The sequence below is a fragment of the Enhydra lutris genome, unplaced genomic scaffold, assembly GCF_002288905.1.
Source record: "Enhydra lutris kenyoni isolate GAN:26980312 unplaced genomic scaffold, ASM228890v2 scaffoldscaffold34, whole genome shotgun sequence".
In the NCBI taxonomy this organism is placed as follows: Eukaryota; Metazoa; Chordata; class Mammalia; order Carnivora; family Mustelidae; genus Enhydra; species Enhydra lutris.
In genome coordinates this window covers 22,755,086-22,774,111 of record NW_019154118.1, presented here as the reverse complement: position 1 = coordinate 22,774,111, position 19,026 = coordinate 22,755,086, and the positions used below count along the sequence as shown (strand labels likewise).

General features: G+C 38.3%; 1 protein-coding gene across 1 annotated transcript in view; it reads right to left on the bottom strand.

Moving 5' to 3' along the window:
• LOC111153758 (Rho GTPase activating protein 20) overlaps positions 1-19,026 on the bottom strand; it is a 120,979-nt gene that overhangs the window by 43,777 nt on the left and 58,176 nt on the right. Inside the window, exon 3 of the mRNA XM_022512976.1 lies at positions 5,602-5,766. Coding sequence (XP_022368684.1) covers positions 5,602-5,766 — 165 coding nt within the window. The remainder of the gene's footprint in view (positions 1-5,601; positions 5,767-19,026) is intronic.

The following is a 19,026-nucleotide window of genomic DNA, read 5'->3' as shown; positions in this document are numbered from 1 at the left end:
ATATTTATCTCCAAGGACCCAGAGGGTGACCAACTTTAAGTTGGCAATGAAATTGCTTTTTGACAATTTCTACCTAATCTCCCTTAGAACCTGATATTGATCTCGTCTGATCTCGGAAGCTAAGCAGGGTCGGGCCTGGTTAGTACTTGGATGGGAGAACCTGATATTGAAACCACCATTATCTCTTGACCTAAATTCACAGATTTAATGCTCACAATGGACCCAGGAGTGAGTGAGTTAGAAGGCACTGGGAAAGATAAAGAGAATGCTCAGGGAAACTTGCACACTTCCTACCATTCAGAACCATTTGTGGAAACAGAAAAAGTTAACATGAAATCAAAGATACTTCATATGGCAGTAGTCCTAAACTCCTTCATGGAATATTTAAAGCCAGAACTCTTTAGAAGGATTTATAAAATGAAAAAGGATCATGCAGGAACTACACAGGAAGGACAGTCTAGATTCGAAGCTTCATTTATACTTCCTGTAGGGCACACTTAATGTAAGTGTGATAGGAAAGAGCCTTGTGGCTCTAAAGATATCTATGTTTCTTTCAATTATTTTTCATCCTGTTGCTATGAATCTTCAGATTTTTCAAAATGAAACAGACTCAATTGAAGGTAAAATTTTATTCCTTTGTATTTTTTGGTTAAAAAAATCTTATTTTTTGAAAGTGACTATTTAGGTAATATAAAACAGAAACTACAAATCTTTTGGAAAGAAACGTATGTTCCCATTTCTCTTTTTACACAGTTTGTGTTTCCTAATGCGGGTCTCTATCAGGTACTTCAGATAAGAGGTGGGAACTTCTCACATTTACTGCCCCGGAAAGAAGTCACTGCAATGATTCTTTCCCTACATCAGTGAAGCATCAAGATCATCCATCTCCTGATATAAGAAGTTAATCTCAATGTGTGAACAATCACTTCACTTCTATTGGCTCATATTTACTGAGAACTTCCCATATGCCAGTCAGTCATTGTGGTAAACACTTTACAGACATTATTTAGTTTAATCCTCACTTTATAGATAAAGAAATGGAGCCATGGAGAGAGGAAGCTAAGCAACTTGCCAAGAGTCAAACAGCTTAGCTAGCGCAGCTAGACTCTAACTCGGACAGTGTTGAATTCTGAGCTTATTTCATGCTCTGAACTACTGCACGTCTGTAAAAAGCGCTGGATACTGTCGGTCTTGTACAGCATCTGGATGGAAGCATTTTACCATGAAGTGCCCTTCAGTGTTTCTATTTTCAGCCTTATTTTTTTTTTTTTAAGTTTTATTTATCTGAGTAATCTCTACCCAACGTGAGGCTCGAACTCCTGACCCTGGAGATCAAGAGTCGGATGCTCTTCTGAGTCGGCCAGATGCCCCCAGTCTTACTTTTCTCTCTCTTTACCTATAAGGCTTTCTGATGAAACTGTTTACTATGCAGGTGGACAGGAACCTCACAAACACTTATGCCGACAAAGATAAATGGAGTAGCTTCAAAGTACTTGAAACCAGTATTAAATAAAATTTTACATTTAGTCCTGGTATCATAGTGTGTTTCTTCATATTTTTCACACTCAACTTCTAATAGTATTAAACTATTCTAATAGAAATTTAAAAGTTTGAATCTAATGCGAACTGGCTGAAAAAAAAATAACAACCCAAAAAGTAATTCTTTATTTCCACAATGTAGTCCCTTACTACAAATTTGTTAAGATGAGGATCTATTTCCTTATTTTCCTATGTTCCCATCATTATACTAGAAGGAATCCCAGTGAACTTTGAAATATACAGGATTCTAGGGAAATTTCCCTGCATTTGAAGACAGAGATGTTTTACTAAGTATGTTTGAAGTAGTGTATTCCACAAGTGTCTGATGGTAATTCTACTAATAATGAATAGTCTTTTCCTTTCAGTAAATCACAAATGGTTGCTCTATAGTTACTGATAGAATATTAACTTCTTTCTAAATACTTTAGTTTTTAAACATTATCTTGAAAGATGAAAAGCCATACTTCTATTGGAAAAATAGCCTTTTATTTAGCTTTCTAGTGAATATCAAAATTGGTCACAAAGTTCCCATTCAGTTGTAATACTTATTCTAATGATGTATGGAAAAGAAGGACAATAAACTCAACAGAATTTTAGGTAAACACTGTCAACATTTAGCGCAAAGTGAGTAAGATACCTTAGCCAATAAAAGCCAAAAATTGAAAACCCTTTGTACTAGTTCACTCACTAAAATCCCCTTAGTTTCACTAAATAAATATGGGACAGCTGGTAATTTGTTATCCCACTTGAATTTATTTCTATGCCATCAACCTACAGACTGAAAGCAGTTTCTAAATGGAGCCTGAAGGTGAGCCAAAGAAATATTGAACTTAGTGCAGTGAATCTGTTCACCAAGTACATGATTAAGCTCTCACATCATTTCAACAAATTAATGATCAAGGGTACAACCCAATCCTCCATCAAAGGGTGAGAAGTGACAGGGAAGACATTACAGGGGACTAGTTCTCCTAAAACATGTTTAAAGCTTTGCCTGATTTTGAGTTTCATTCCATCGTGGTTGGAAAAGAATACCTGGTAAGATTTCAATCTTACTAATGTTGTTAAAACTTAAGATATCACCTCACACTGTCAGAATGGCTGTTATTAAAAAAAGAACCCCCAAACAGAGCAAAAAAGACAAAAAGACAACCAGTATTGGTAAGGACATGGAGGAATTGGAGCCCTTGCACACTGTTGGTGGGAATGTAAAATGGGGCAGCCACTAGGACAACAATATGGAAGTTTCTCAAAAAACTAAATACAGAGGGGCATCTGGGTGGCTCCGTCACTGAGTGTCTGCCTTGGCTCGGGTCATGATCCCAGTGTCCTGGATCAAGACCTGCATCGGGCTTCCTGCTCAGCAGGAAGCCTGCTTCTCTCTCTCCCAGTCCCCATGCTTATGTTCCCTCTCTTGCTGTGTCTCTTTCTTCCAAATGAATAAATACAATCTTTTAAAAAATTAAGAACAGAAATATTATATGATCCAGAAATCCCACTTCTGGGTATTTATTAAAGAACTGAAATACTAAGGGCGCCTGGGTGGCTCAGTGGGTTAAAGTCTCTGCCTTCAGCTCAGGTCATGATCCCAGGCTCCTGGGATTGAGCCCCGCATCGGGCTCTCTGCTCAGCGAGGAGCCTGCTTCCCTCTCTCTCTCTGCCTGCCTCTCTGCCTACTTGTGACCTCTGTCAAATAAATAAATAAACAAATCTTTAAAAAATGTTAAAAAAAAGAACTGAAATACTGTTTCTTACTAGTTAAGAACTTTTACTCATCGCATAAGACTATACTGTTATAAAAGAAAACAAAAACTTTCTGTGGAGGAATTTTCTGTGAAATCCATTGGAAAAGGGGTAAAAGAGACAGTAGATTTTGTTTTTTGTTTTTTGTTTTTTTTTTTTTAAAGATTTTATTTATTTATTTATTTGACAGAGAGAGATCACAAGTAGATGGAGAGGCAGGCAGAGAGAGAGAGAGAGAGAGAGGGAAGCAGGTTCCCTGCTGAGCAGAGAACCCGATGCGGGACTCGATCCCAGGACCCTGAGATCATGACCTGAGCCGAAGGCAGCGGCTTAACCCACTGAGCCACCCAGGCGCCCCGAGACAGTAGATTTTGAAGTAAGATGGACCCATGTTCAAATGTGGGCTCAACTAATGACTACCTTTGGGATCTTAGTGAAGTAATTTAACTTCTCTGAGTATCAATTTCTTTTGTAACAAGAGAAAAATAATATCTGCCTGATAGAACAGCTATGCAGGTTAGTCTCTAGAAAAATACCTAACATACAATAAGATCCAAATAACTGTGAGGTCTTTACCATTATTCACCCCACTCATACTAAATATACTGTTGTGCAAAATTAGAATTTAGCTGTGGCCATGTCTTATTTATGGCATGGTATAACTTAGGTGTGAGAGTGAAGATAGCAGAAAAAAAGTATTTACTATTCTCTAGTGACTAAAAATCCCGTTGATGGTACTGGATTTATTAAAATACTCTTATCATCTACTGGGTTTGATAAACCATGAGAGTGGGGGGGGGGGTGGAACAAAGAGCAACCACCATGTTCTAGGCAGAGAGTTAAATGCACAGGCATTTAGTACTGAGTGGAAAGTAAATTCTTTTGGTTACCTCTCAAGTATATTCCAAATATGTGTGCCTCCTTCACTGAACTGCCACTTCCCCAGATAAAGCCCTCATTGTGTTTCACTGGGACTATTCTACCCCCCTGCCCAGTCTCCTTGCTTCTCTACTCTTGCCTACCCTCTAATCCATTACCTCTCAGAGCCAGAAACAAGATCTTAAAATATGAACTGCATTATAGTACTCCCCTAATTAAAATCCCTTTGAATAAAATCCCAACTCCTTAACATAGCCTTTGCTGTACTTGGCCTCCAAGATGGCCCCCAGCGATCCCTGCTTCCTGATATTCGCACCCTTGCATATTGCCTTCCCTGCTGCACTAAGGCTGGTCCGAGTGGCCAATAGCATACGTTAGAAATGATGGTACGCCGCCTCAAAATTCAGGTTACGAAGGGCTGTGGCTTCTGTCTGGGGTGTTCTCTCGCCTGCCTACACTCCATCTCACACTCTTGGATCTTCCACTTCGGAGGAAGCAATCCCATGTTATGAGCAGCCCTGGGAAGACACCCGCATGGGGAGGAACCACAAGGTCTGGCCAACAGCCAGGGAGGAATGGAGGCCTGCCAGCGTCCACATGAGTGAGCGGAGAGGTGGATTCGCCAGCGTCAGTCAAGCTGTAAGACGATCACAACCCGGTCGACAGCTTGACTGCAGCCTCACGAGCAGTCAGAACCACGGCAAAGCCACTTCCTCAGCATGAAATTCCTCAGTACGGATACGTGTTCTTGCGTATGAGATGTTTGCAGTTATAAACTGCGGTTTTGGGGTAATTTGTGACATGGGAATAGATTACACAGCTGACAAGGTCCTGGTAACCTGATCCTTGTCTATTTCTCCAACCTCAATTCATATTCCTCTCCTGTTCATTATGTTCCAGTTACAGAAGCTTTCCTTTAGCTCCTTCAAAAGACCAAGCTTTCCCACCACCTTTGGGTCTGCTCTTCCCTCTGCCTAGAATGCTCATCCTCCTAATATCTGAATGGCTGGTTGCTTTTCAGTCTTCAATGATTTTTTCCCCCTCAACTAGGGCTACCTAACGTATATCCTATATTTTATTTCACCCTGTCCCCAATTTTCTTCATAGCACTAATCACAATCTGTAATTTCTCCCACATGTTAAAATAAAGAGGCCAAAAAAGCAGGGACAATACCCATCACATCCTGTACTGTATCCCCTGTATGTATTCAGAACATGGCAAGAGTGGGACCTAAATGAGCACTTATTGAATGAAAAAACAACTGAAACTTTTTTTTTTTTTTTTGCAAAAATAAAACAAAACAAAACTATTAAACTTACTTCAGATATTAGTTATGGTAACAGAGGCCAGACATTCTTAACAGTAAGCACTGAGCAGAAAGGTTATCTTTGTTAGTGGGAATGCAATTTTATAAACTGGGAGAGGGTTTACAGTATACTTACTTGATTTTGGCCACAACAAACAGATCATTGAACAGGAAAAGATGCCGCTCCTGCCTCTGCAGGCCTCTTTTGAGTTCTACTCGGCCATCAATTAGCAGAGTCCTACTGGAGCACACAAATGAGGACAGAAATGTACATGTATCCACGCTGGCAGAAGGACTTTCCCTGTAACAGATGAATCACCACAGATTTTTTGTCAAATGATCAAATATAGGATCGAGTTCTATAAAATTATAGCTTCTAGTTGGCCAAGAAATATAAAGCTCTCTGTATCTTTTTTAATGCAATGGCATAGTTTCCTAATTGGTACCTCAGTCTTTCTTTACACTGTGGTCTTTTACATCTCATTATGAAAATTTTCAAACACAGAACCAAGTTGTACGTTTTACAATAAACACATGTATACCCCAACCTGGATTTTACCATTAAAATTTCACTGCACTCGCTTTATCATATATGTATCCAACTATCTGTCCTTCTATCTATTCAATAATCCATTCCATTTTTGGCATTTCAGTATAAACTGTATATAGCAGTTCATTTCTCCTTAAATACTTTGGCATGAACATCATTAACTGAAGTTCAATATTTGCTTATAATTAAAAAAAATGAGTGTACAATGAAATGCAGAAATCTTAGGTGTATATTCATTGAGTTTTAACAAATACTTTACCTGCATAGTCTTAAACTTTATCAAGCTAGGAACATTATCATCACACCGAAGTTTTTCCCCTTATCCCTCTCAGTTGTGTATTTTAGCTGAAGATGGCCTCTAAGTATTGGCCCCTGGGCTGTTTATTTCATCATCACTGGCTGAGACCATCGGCTCAAAAGTATATTGGAAGGGGAGATGAACCATGAGAGACTATGGACTCTGAAAAACAACCTGAGGGTTCTGAAGGGGCGGGGGGGGGGGGGTTGGGGGAGCCAGGTGGTGGGTATTATGGAGGGCACGTATTGCATGGAGCACTGGGTGTGGTGCAAAAACAATGAATTCTGTTACGCTGAAAAGAAATTAAAAAAAAAAGTATATTGGCCCCAAACTTATATTTTTACTCTCCCGATTATTAAAAAAAAAATAACTGAGCAGATTTTTAGCCATTTGTAGCTGGACTGCTTTGCATATGCCCCATAACTATTCCCAATCTAGCCTTGATAAGATAGAGCCTAGTGATGATAAGACTCCTAGTCACTGCTGCCCATCAGAGTTCTCCAACCCCGAGATTCCCCACGGTGCTACTGAACTCTATCCTGTAGACCTATGAGCTCCAGGGACACCCTCTCTAATCCTTCTCACCTCAGGAGTTTCCTTGCCCTCTTCCCCTTCTGGATGGTAGTCCTTTGACCACAAGCCTCAAGATGGTCTCATGCCATGAGGGACTTCCTTTCTCCTGCAACCCTGCCCAATGATGTATTTTTCCTTGTTCAATCCCTAAATCCCTCAATATTCCCTACAATAGTCAATCCCACCCCATCATCCTTAAGGCAACCACTATTCTGACCTTTTTTCCACTGAAGCCTAGTTTTGCCTGTTCTACAATTTCACATAAATGGAGCTGCCATATGTACTTCTTTGTGGAAGCTATTTTTTAGTCAGTATTTATCAGTAATCCATTTCTTTATGCTGCTGAATACTATTCCACTACATAAATATATCAAATTTGATATATTTATCAAATGTTTATTCATTCTCCTATTGATGCACCTGGGCTCTTTCTAGTTTTTAGCTATTATGAATAAAACAACTACTAAATATTGTACTGGTCCTTTTGTGACCTATGTTTTAACTTCTCTTGAATAAGTATCTAAGAATGGAACTGTTGGGTCACAGAGTAGGTAGATGTTTAATTTTAAAAAAAACTCTGCCAGTTAGTTTTCCAAAGTGGTTGTACCAATTTTTATTCCCAACAATATCACGGGAGAGTGCCAGTTGCTCCATAACCTTGCCAACACTTGGTGGTGTTAGTCTTTTAAATTTTGACCATTCCCATGGTTATATGGTAACATCTCATTACGATTTTAATTTATACTTCTCTGATGACTAATGATGTTGAACACTCATGTCCTCTTTGGTCGTTTGTATAACTTCATTTGTGAATCATCTCAAAATCTTCTGCTTATGTAGAACAATTGGGTTATATATCTCTTTATATGTATCTTGCTGAAGTTTGAAAACCACTGCTGTCTAAGACTCTATAACATCTTCTGGTCTAACATTCTAAAAGTCTACAACTCTGTATTCGAAGTGAGTGGAAGTAGCATGTATTTCTACTTCAGATAAGGTGAACTTCTGAGAGCTGTTCTATCACTTCCTGTAGTTTTGGGCTATAGTTACCTCTCCAAGGAAGTGAATTCCATTATGCTCACTAATTACTAATTAAGAACATACTATGTGTAATTTAAAGAGATGTATAAGTTAGGAACAAAGACAGTAAACCGGAGTCCTTGAAAGAAAAGGGAGTTCCTCTGTTTAATACTGCATATTAAAAGTAGGCAGTGGGGGGGCACCTGGGTGGCTCAGTGGGTTAAGCCTCTGCCTTCGGCTCAGGTCATGATCCCAGGGTCCTGGGATCGAGCCCCGCATCGGGCTCTCTGCTCAGCAGGGAGCCTGCTTCCTCCTCTCTCTCTCTCTCTGCCTGCCTCTCTGCCTACTTGTGATCTCTGCCTGTCAAATAAATAAATAAAATCTTAAAAAAAAAAAAGTAGGCAGTGAGAGCAATGGCCACGGTCGCCAAACTGTGGAAAGAACCAAGATGCCCTTCAATGGACGAATGGATAAGGAAGATGTGGTCCATATACACTATGGAGTATTATGCCTCCATCAGAAAGGGTGAATACCCAACTTTTGTAGCTACATGGACGGGACTGGAAGAGATTATGCTGAGTGAAATAAGTCAAGTAGAGAGAGCCAATTACCATATGATTTCACTTATTTGTGGAGCATAACAAATAGCATGGAGGACAAGGGGAAATGGAGAGGAGAAGGGAGTTGAGGGAAATTGGAAGGGGAGGAGAACCATGAGAGACTATGGACACTGAAAAATAACCTGAGGGTTTTGAAGGGGCGGGGGTGGGTATTGGGAAGGGCACATATTGCATGGAGCACTGGGTGTGGTGCAAAAACAATGAATACTGTTACACTGAAAAGAAATTAAAAAAAAAAAGTCGGCAGTGAGAAAAGACCCATCATAGAGAAAAATCATTTCTATTTCAAATTCTTTGGGGATGGGGAGTGAGAGGAGGCAAAATGGCATCTTCTTTATGTAGTGATTTTCAAATTTATAGAAAAAAAAGAATGAAATTTCACTTGCTGTTATGAAAATTGAGCAAGGACAAGGCTAGCAAGCAATGAGTAGATGAAGGAATGGTTAACACAGATAGCATTTTACACAGCTTTAGTTTCTCCATCTCCAGACAGAAAAGCTTTTGCAAAGAGAAAAGTCATCTTTTGCATTTTAGTTTTAGGTTCATTAAGTAACTGCTTTTTAATTATAATTATAAACCATCAGATAGGGGCAGCTGGGTGGCTCAGTCAGTTAAGTGTCTGCCTTGAGCTCTGGTCATGATCTCAGGGTCCTGGAATCAAGTCCCGCATCGTGCTCCCTGCTCAGTGGGGAGTCTGCTTCTCCCTCTGCCTCTGCCACTCCCTCTGTGCTTTCTGTCTTTCTCACACACACACACTCTCTCTCTCAAATAAATTTTTTTTAAAATAAACCATCAGAAAGCAGTATGGCTTAAAATATGGATCCTCAAACTATTACTCAAAGGTTGCAACAGTAAGTAGTTCAGGCTTTGTGGGCCATCTGGTCTCTGCTGTCAACTACTCAGCTCTGTTGCTGTGTCTCAAAGTCAGCCACAGACCATACCTAAATGAACAGGTGTGGCTGTGAGCCAATCAAACTTTATTTGCAAAAACAGGCTGTTTGTCTGGGTCATAGTTTGATGACCCCTGGTTTAAACAATAGTTCTAAATCATTTAAATGCTAATAAAGGCTAATCTGAAACAATTAGGGAATTAGAATTTTTTGTTTTGTTTGGGGCTAGTGTAGGCCAAAATTTAATTAAGTTATTGTTTAAAAAAGATGTTTTGCATTTTAAAACAACTCCAAAGGATTTTCATACATAATAACTCATTTTCCACCTCAAAATATTTTCAAATAAGATTTGATGGTGGTGTGGGGGAGAATCCACAATGAAGTTAAAATGTTTCTTTTTCAGTGTGGATTTATCAATGTACAAGTCTGCAGTCTGTCATTTTGAAGATCCACATATAAGTATGGCAAGAGATACCTCACGACTTTAGCAAGCTAAGCACTGGTTAAAGAAAAAAAAAATATAACCAACATTTATGCAGTAGTCTGGAGTAAAGATAAACATCTCAGGACTCACATAATTTAAAATGAAAAAAATCTGTCCTAGAAGGAAACAAAAGTACAAATAACCTTTGTGTTTTTAAAACTACAATCTTAATCAGTGTTTCCTACTTAAAAATGTATTTCTCAATTATGTGACTCTGAAGTGTTTATTTTTATTCTGAGTGTAATGTAGATGTGTTTATTTTAGTCTTTTAGAGTATGGAAATGCGGAGAAGGGCAAGATTGTAACCTTCTATTTAGCCTCTTAATATAGCCTGATTAGCATTTACAAGTTATAATTAACAGAGCTCTAAAACGATCTAACAAATACAAGCTGAGTCTAAGTATTAACCTGCTGCCAGCTTCTTATATATTAACATTCCATTTTCAAATGGGTTTGTGAAGCCATTTCTAAAAGGCAAAAAGGAATTTTAGAAACTTAGTAATTTTTTACTAAAATTAGATAATAGCTTTCATGAAACTTGGCCACAGTAATACCTCTTAATATTTATTACTAAGTCTCACTTAGTAACTGACACAGACACTGTAAAAGCGAGTTTACTTTTAGGTACAGTTTTAGAGGTGGTGTTCCTTCATCTTAAATCACAGAAGAAAAGAAACTAAAATTCAGAATACATTTTGAAAATTTCTCTATTTATAAGTGATAATTAACTACTAATTATGATGGCAAGTACTAGGTAGGATCTTGATAACCTCAAATTCTAGCACATGGTCACCACTCATCCCAAATGTCATCTCTTCCATAAAATTTTTCTTTCAATTGAACTCTGATTGGTATCTCTTATCTGGTATCTAGCACTTAGATCCTGCTTAGTACCTCTGAAATATTCTAATTCAACATGTATTGAGTCTATAATAATAAATTAATTCTTTGCTATAGTGATAAGGGTTGCCTTTGATGTGTGCCTGCCACGTAGCAGGTGCTGGACATAGTCGTGGTCCTTAGTGTCAAGAAGTTAGTGTGACAGGTGTATCAGACAAGTAAAACGATGACAAACAAGTGAGTTAAGTGCAGTAGGATAACTTCAGAGGATGGGGGGCACAGAGAGGGGCAACAGTAGGAGCCGTATCTGCGACTGGGTTGGGTAGAATAGCTTCTTGGAGGAATCAAAGTCTTTTTTTTTTTTTTTTTTTTAAAGAGAGAGAGATCACAAGTAGGCAGAGAGGCAGGGGGAAGCAGGCTCCCCGCTGAGCAGAGAGCCTGATGTGGGGCTCAATCCCAGGACCCTGAGATCATGACCTGAGCCGAAGGCAGTGGCTTAACCCATTGAGCCACCCAGGTGCCCCGAGGAATCAAAGTCTTAAAGGTTGGGCTGACCACTGAAGACTGAGGGCAGTCTGAGTAGGAAGAAGAGCACAGTGAACATGCCTGGTGTGCTGCAGCAACTGCGGGCGGTTCAGAAAGACTGGAGGGACAAAGGCCTGAGCAGGGGAGCAGCACATGAGGAAGGGGCCGTATTATGGCTGTTTTTCCCATCACATTCAGACTTTATGTGAAAGCACTAACAGATTTTAAGCAAGACAGGGTGTTTTGTAATTTGGTGAAGAAAATAGATGAGGGCAAGCTTAGAGGAAAAGAGACCTTTAGGAATTTACTGTAATAATCTTAGGCAAGAAAGGTCACAAACCTGAGCTGGCAGTGAGCAAAGGACGTAAGATACAGGGGAAAAAAAAGTTTCAGAGAGAGAGTAAAAATACAAACTGTGAAAATTTGCAAACTGATTAGTTACGGGGATGAGATAAGAGACAGAACTAAGAAAAAGGATATAAACTCAGGGTCCAGCCTTTATTTACTTTTATGTTTCATCCAACACATATCTGCTAAGCATCTGTATGTGTCAGTGAGGAATTGTGCTAAAATGGTGAAGATATGGGTAAGCAACTTAGATTTATCTTCTACTCTTGTGAAACTCTGAGTCCAGCTCTACCAACAGCTACAGTTCTTGACATCACCCACCATTTTTGCTCCATCTGTAGCAGAGGTTGAAAACCACAGGCCACAATCATTTTATTTGGCCCACCCAGAGGTTTCAAAAACATTTGGTTTTGAATATCCGATTCACCACATTTCTCCTCTTACCATTTTTTTTTTCCTGTTTACTGCACCTCCCACGGACCTGAAAGAATTTAAGTCTGTGATTCAAGCCTTAGTGTTATTGTCTTTTAATTTTTTTAGTATCATTATCAAATATACACAAAATAAAATTTGCCACTTGAACAATTCTAAAATGTGTAATTCAGTGGTATTTAGTATATTCACAGTGTTGTGCAACCATCACCACTGTCTAGTCCCCAATACACCATCCCTAAGGGAATACCTGTACCTGATAAGCAGATACTACCTGTTCCTCACTCTCCCCAGTCCCTGGCAGTGACAAACTTCTTCCTATCTCTATGGATTCGCCTATTCCAGATATTTCAGATCCCATCATATGTGGCCTTTTGTGTCTGGTTCTTTCACCTGGCACGTTTTTGAGGTTCATCCATATTGTAGAATCTATCAGAAATTCATTCCTTTTCATTGCTGAATAATATTCCATTGTTTGGATGGACCACATTGTTGACCCATTCATCAGTTGATGGTCATTTGGGCTTTTCTACCTTACGACTCTTGTGAATGGTGATGCTTTAAAAATTCATGTACATATTTTATTTGAACATCTTTTTTTTAAAAGTATATACTCAGGAATGGAATTTCTGGATCATACAGTAATTCTATGTTTAAGTTAATAAGAAACTGCCAAACTCTTTTCCACAGTGGCTATATGATTACACATTCCCATCAGCAATGTATGAGGGCCCATACCTTTGACTCTTCTCTCTTTGGTCTCCATATATAATCACATTTTATCTTTTAAGGATATTGAAAATTAAAAATAAAATCTCCTTGAGTCTAGACACTCTCAACCTCTCTTATGGTTTGTAATGAACTCCTGACTGGACTCTACTTCCTTGCTCTCCCTTCTTCAATCTGTACTACTCACTTCTTTCTTCTATCTCATCAATCTCTCTTATGCACATTGGCAGTGATCAGGGCATGTGCACTGTCTGAAGAGTCAGCCCAACTTAATTACCCAGCTTTCAAGTTCTAACACCTGTTTTAACCTAACTGGTTGATGAAATCTCAGACTGGACCTCTCCATATTACCTGTGTGAAGGTAAAACTTGTGAGTCTTAAGAGAATTAGTTCAGGAGTAATTTAGAACAAAAAGAGAGGACTACTGAAATGAAGCCCAAAACCCACTAACATCATCAAAATTTTATCTTATTCAGCAATAAAAATTTGTCAGTTAGATATTCATCTCAAACAGTCAACACTAAAAACACATTTTCAGAAAATATAGTCTAAAGCAATTATCTGTCTAATTGACATGATAAAACATGGAAAGCCTGTTACTACATTTCAGCAGTTTTTATTCAGAAAAAATTACATTCAAATTACTGAAGAAAATTTGTATTTTCTTCATACATCACATTATCACGTGATGTGGCTGTACGCAATTTGTGCTACCGTGTCCACCCAAATTCACATCCGTGCTGCACCCTGTAGCTCCTATTACACAGTCTGAACCCTGACTTGGTTGTAGAACAGAGCCTAGTGATGATGTGGATAATCAAGATCAAAGTGAACAAAGCTAGGATAAGGGTTTGTAGAGTACACAGAAAAATGGTTGGATAAACAGTGTGAGCAAAGCCTTAAAACAAGAAATACAAAAAGGAGAACTTTTAAAATTATCAAAATTCTGATCAGAACAGGCAGCATAAGTGATATAATGAGACCAACAATCTTATGCCAACAATGCTAATATTTAAAGAACCAGGAAAACATAAACATTACAAAAGCAAAGACACAATAGCAATACGAAGAATAGAGTGGAGGACGGGGAAGGACACTGATAAACACTTATACTAACAACACACAATCATACACAAAGAGATATTACTTCCAAAAAAGGTACCAAACTACATAACTTCTTTACAGCCTTGACACAGAAGTTGCTCAGCAACGGCTATTAGGAATTCACTTAGTACAAAGCACCTGAGAAGACATTACAAGAAGAAAGGGGAGAACGAGATCACAGGAGCATTGTCTCTGAGAGCTTAAAACAACACCAACAAAACAACCCAGTTTACATACAAATGATACACAATGACGTCTTCCCAATGACGTAAGCCCAAGAAGACAAAAACCCGAGCTTTAGAACACTGAATACTCCAGTGAAAATCGCAACTCTGTGAAAACAATCTTATTTGATTATGAAATAATCAGCAGGAACAGAGAGATTCCAACTAAAGACTGGAGACTTGAAAGCAATTTAGTCATTTATATGGCCTGTTGACTAAAAATACTGTATATCTTAATTATCAACTAAAATGAGTTTGGGTCATCTTCTTGAATCAGATGAGAATGCTGACCATATTTAAGCTACTCAAGGAAATTTAAATTTCTATGTGTAGTGATTATAATGTGATATGGTTCTATGTTAGCTTGTTTACTTACTCAACAATGAATCAAATACCAATATGCTGGCGGGGCACTCCAGTACTTTGACTGGTTTGGTTCAGTTAATAATAATGGTACACTGAAAGGAACAAAAGAATCACACTTGATTAAAGGTAGCTCTAACTACAGTTTCTGGATCTGCTAAAGCTAAAAAATATCACTGGATAATTTCTAGTTAGAAAATTAAGAGGGGCACCTGGGTGGCTCAGTCGTTAAGCATCTGCCTTCAGCTCAGGTCATGATCCCAGGGTCCTGGGATTGAGCCCGCACCAGGTTCCCTGCTCAGTGGGAAGCCTGCTTCTCTCTCTCCCACGCCCCCTACTTGCGTTCCCTCTCTCCCTGTGTCTCTCTCTGTCAAATAAATAAAATCTTAAAAAAAAAAAAAGAAAATTAAGAAATATATACCTGTGAACTAGAAAGTCATCAAGGCAGTACACTAAAGGCAAGGATTTAAGTTATTTGCTACTTCCAGCTCACTTTGGCCAAAATGTTAATATTCATGTTGATGCATAAGTGAGTTGAATCAATTAGTTGGTTTGTAATAGAGAAGAGCTGCCTTTGAAAGGAAACTTTAACTACAATTTTACCAAAACACCTACATAATGTATTTCAGAGTAAGAAAAAAACCACACAATAGATACTTACTTTAAGCCTTTATTTATTTATTTATTTGACAGACAGATCACAAGTAGGCAGAGAGGCAGGCAGAGAGAGACGGGAGGAGGAGGCAGGCTCCCTGCTGAGCAGAGAGCCCGATGCGGGACTCCATCCCAGGACCCTGAGATCATGACCTGAGCCGAAGGCAGAGGCTTTAACCACTGAGCCACCCAGGTGCCCCAAAGCCTTTTTTTTTTTTTTTTTAAAGAAAATCACAGCAGTGAGTTGAAGTCTCTTAAAGAAAAAATTCTTGAGAGGCTTTGAAATAAATTTTTGAGCACCTTCTTGGTCTTGATAAGTTTATTTCAAATTAAGTCAATTTGGGAAATAAAAAATAATTCTTTTAGTGGATGCTAAATAGAAATTTCAATATTAAAGGAATATTTTAATCCAATGTATTTTCATCCAATTAAAAAATCCAATTTTAATCCAAGGAATATTTTAATCTACATTGAGATAATTAAGCTACTTGATGAAGTTTAACCTTTATTTTTTAAATCCCAAATCATATTTCACGTTTACAAATAATTCATTTAGTCACATATTTATGACTGCCTACCATGAATTAAGCACCATTCAAGACACTAGGGATATAAGTTAGTGAAGCTGCCAGAGGCCATGAAGGTATTCCCTTTATTCTGAGTGAGACAGGAAGAGGGGATGGTTTGAACAGAGAAGTGGCAGGACCTATATGGTGAACAGAATGGAGGAAGACAAAAGTGGAAGCATGTATTTGCTTCAGGAAAATTTAAAAGAATTAGTAGTTATAGTTGGCTAAAGTTCCTTAAGTAAAAACTCAGAGGCTTTCTAAAAAGTAGTAACTTAGAAATCATGGTGGTTGGTAGTTATGGAAGTGGTTGGATATATTTCAAAGGTAGACCTTAATAGGATTAGATGATAGGCTGGTTTCTGGTGTAAAGAACTGGAGGCGGTGTGGGGATAAGGAATTTGGTTTTGGATTTGTTAAGTTTGAAACACCCATTAGATGTCAAAGTGGAGATTGTAAAGCTATGAAAGAGATCAAACCATCTAAGGAGTTAGTATAGACAACTGGCTCAGTTACTGAACCCTTAGAAGTTTGCAAAGGAGGAACTAGCAAAGCAGAATGAGCTGGTTGTCAGTAAACAGAACCAAGAAGCCTGGGGAAGGAAGAAGGGAGAGAAAGACTGGAGTGTCCAAGGCCAATGTCAAGGAAGATGATTTAACATTGGACCTAGCATTATGGCATTCACCAGTGACCCTGTCAAGAACAATTCTGGTGGGCACTCATCAGGAAAGGATTCCAATCAGGTTAACAGCAAATTTTGGTAATTGATGATTCTGCAGAGTCACTCTCTAACTTGTCCAAAAGAACATTCAACTTTTGGAAGCAAAATTTTTAAAAAGATACCAAACAAAGTTGGAAGCACACAATAGTATTATCTATACCCACAGAAGTGCTAATAAAATGACTTTGGTCATTAGCTGGGAGGGCTATTACAAAGCTCCAGCAGTGTTCTCTCATTATAAGCAAAAAAGCAACTAAGTCGAATAGAACATAAAAGCTATCTCTTAATTACATATGTTCCAGAAATTTCTTCCTCACAGTGCTAATAAGTACTTTCCCTCGGAGAACGCAAAACATACTTTCTTATGCTTCGCAGCAGTAATTTCTGTCAAACACTAGCAGTTTTTCATAAAATCGGTGTTTAAGTCAAGAATTATTTAATATGTTATAAAAAGATGTCAGAACTTTCTTTGACAGACATTTCAGTTTTCAAGAAGAATATCATTTAAAACTACTTTTCATGTAAAAGTACTTGAATAACTACCAAAAACCCTAGATGCCGTCTCATTCAACCTTTGGGACTGAACACTTTTCTGCCTACCAAACTCAGTCATATAGGTGACTGAGTCCTTGAAAACTGGATTTAGAAATTGTTAAGGACACCAGTAATTATAATTCCAGAAAAAGAAATGGTCTCATAAGTTCCATGCCATGAGACAAAATGCTTCTTATTTTTTTAATTTTTATTTATTTTTGAAAGAGAGGGTGCATGGTGGTGGGGAGGGGCAGAGAGAGAGAGAGAATCTTCAGCAGGCATGCTCAGCATGGAGCCTGATGTGGGGCTCAATCCCATAACCCTGAGATCATGACCTAGGCCAAAATTAAGAGTCAGACGCTTAATTGACTGAGCCACCCAGGCACCCCCGAAATGTTTTTAAATAAGTAAATTTCTGGTGTGGCTTGCAACAAAATATTCTCATTTGTCTCCTTTTTTTTTTTTTTTTTGAAGATTTTATTTATTTAACAGACAGAGATCACAAGTAGGCAGAGAGGCAGGCAGAGAAAGAGGGAGGAGGAAGCAGGCTCCCCGCTGAGCAGAGAGCCCGATGCAGGGCTCAATCCCAGGACCCTGGGATCATGATCCGAGCCGAAGGCAATGGCTTTAACCCACTGAGCCACCCAGGCGCCCCCTCATTTGTCTCCTTTTGATAAAAGTACTCAAAGTTCAAGTAACTGAGCTTTCCAGATAACCTGGTTGTTTATTTTACTGTATCAAATTCACTTATTATAGAATAAAAACAGTAACATTAAAAAGATGTTGTAATTTGTTTGAGTTAGGGCTGACTTATTATATCTCAAATGTTTCATGCAAGCCCATGCTGGGAAATCTAATGTTGACATTATTAACCTTTTAAAGCATTCAAATTCTAACACACCTTCCAATTTCAAACAAAAATAAACCCACGCCATAAAATAAAAGTTTTGTGTAGAACACATACAATACCTACTGTCAACAAATGTGGTAACATTTTTCAAACAGTTAAAAAAAAAAAACAAAAACAACCCAAGTTTTATATTTACTACTGCATAAGAAACTATTTACCAATTACTAATCCTTTTCACCTGGGACTGTCACCATTGGTGCAAGTATCTGAATGAAATTACGATGTAACATAGCACTTGAAAAGCCTGGTATTTTAAATAACTTCTTTTATCTAGTACAATTTTAACATCTATTAACACAAGAAATGAAACACAAAAAATCCTCTAAATTGACAGGCATGTGTTGAGTGGCATCTAGATATGTTGAAAACAGTGTAGTTAGATATAAAAAAGATATAAGGTCACAGAAAAGAGATGTAACCCCAAATATTGAGGGAGTTTAGGTGTCAGAAAGTGTCCTTCAAGACAGCTAGGTAGTGAAGTGAGAAGAGAGCGATGAGCCAGAAAGAAGACGAGAGATCAGAAAAAGTTTCTCAGAGGAGGCAGCATTTGACTTGAGTCCTTTGGAGAATTATGTTTTGGACAATCGAGAAAAACTTCAGCACAAAAAGATCAGGTGATTTGCTAAAGGTCACAAAACTGCTCACTGCACAGTCAAGTCTGCCACAATGGCTTCTCAATGCCCAAAGCAAGTAGGCTTTGGATTCGGCATTACATTTGTGACAGAAGCAGCAGTTTGGGCAGTACTTTTCATACAGTTTTTCTCATAATAAATGACTTCTATTTTTCTGGCTAAACTAGGTCACAATTAAAAAGATATTAGCAAATATTTAGCAAAAGGACATGGAGAACAGGAAGAATTTCAGTTTATGTTTAAATAACTTACAGAATATTCCTTCTCTCTAAACACAGAAACCGTATGAAATCTTTTTCTAAAAATGTCAGTATCCTGGTATATCAGCAGTATCTGACTCACGATAGGTATTATAACTATTTGCCGACAGAATGTACTACAGATGTGCTACGTGGCACTTCATTATACATCACTTTTTATGTCCTCTACTGATTTTGTGTCTGTACGCCATGTTTCCCAGGGAGAACTTCACACTGTACATCAACGTGGGATCCATGTTTTATTTCTAATCCTGCGTCTAGAACTGTGATGAGTACAGAGGCCT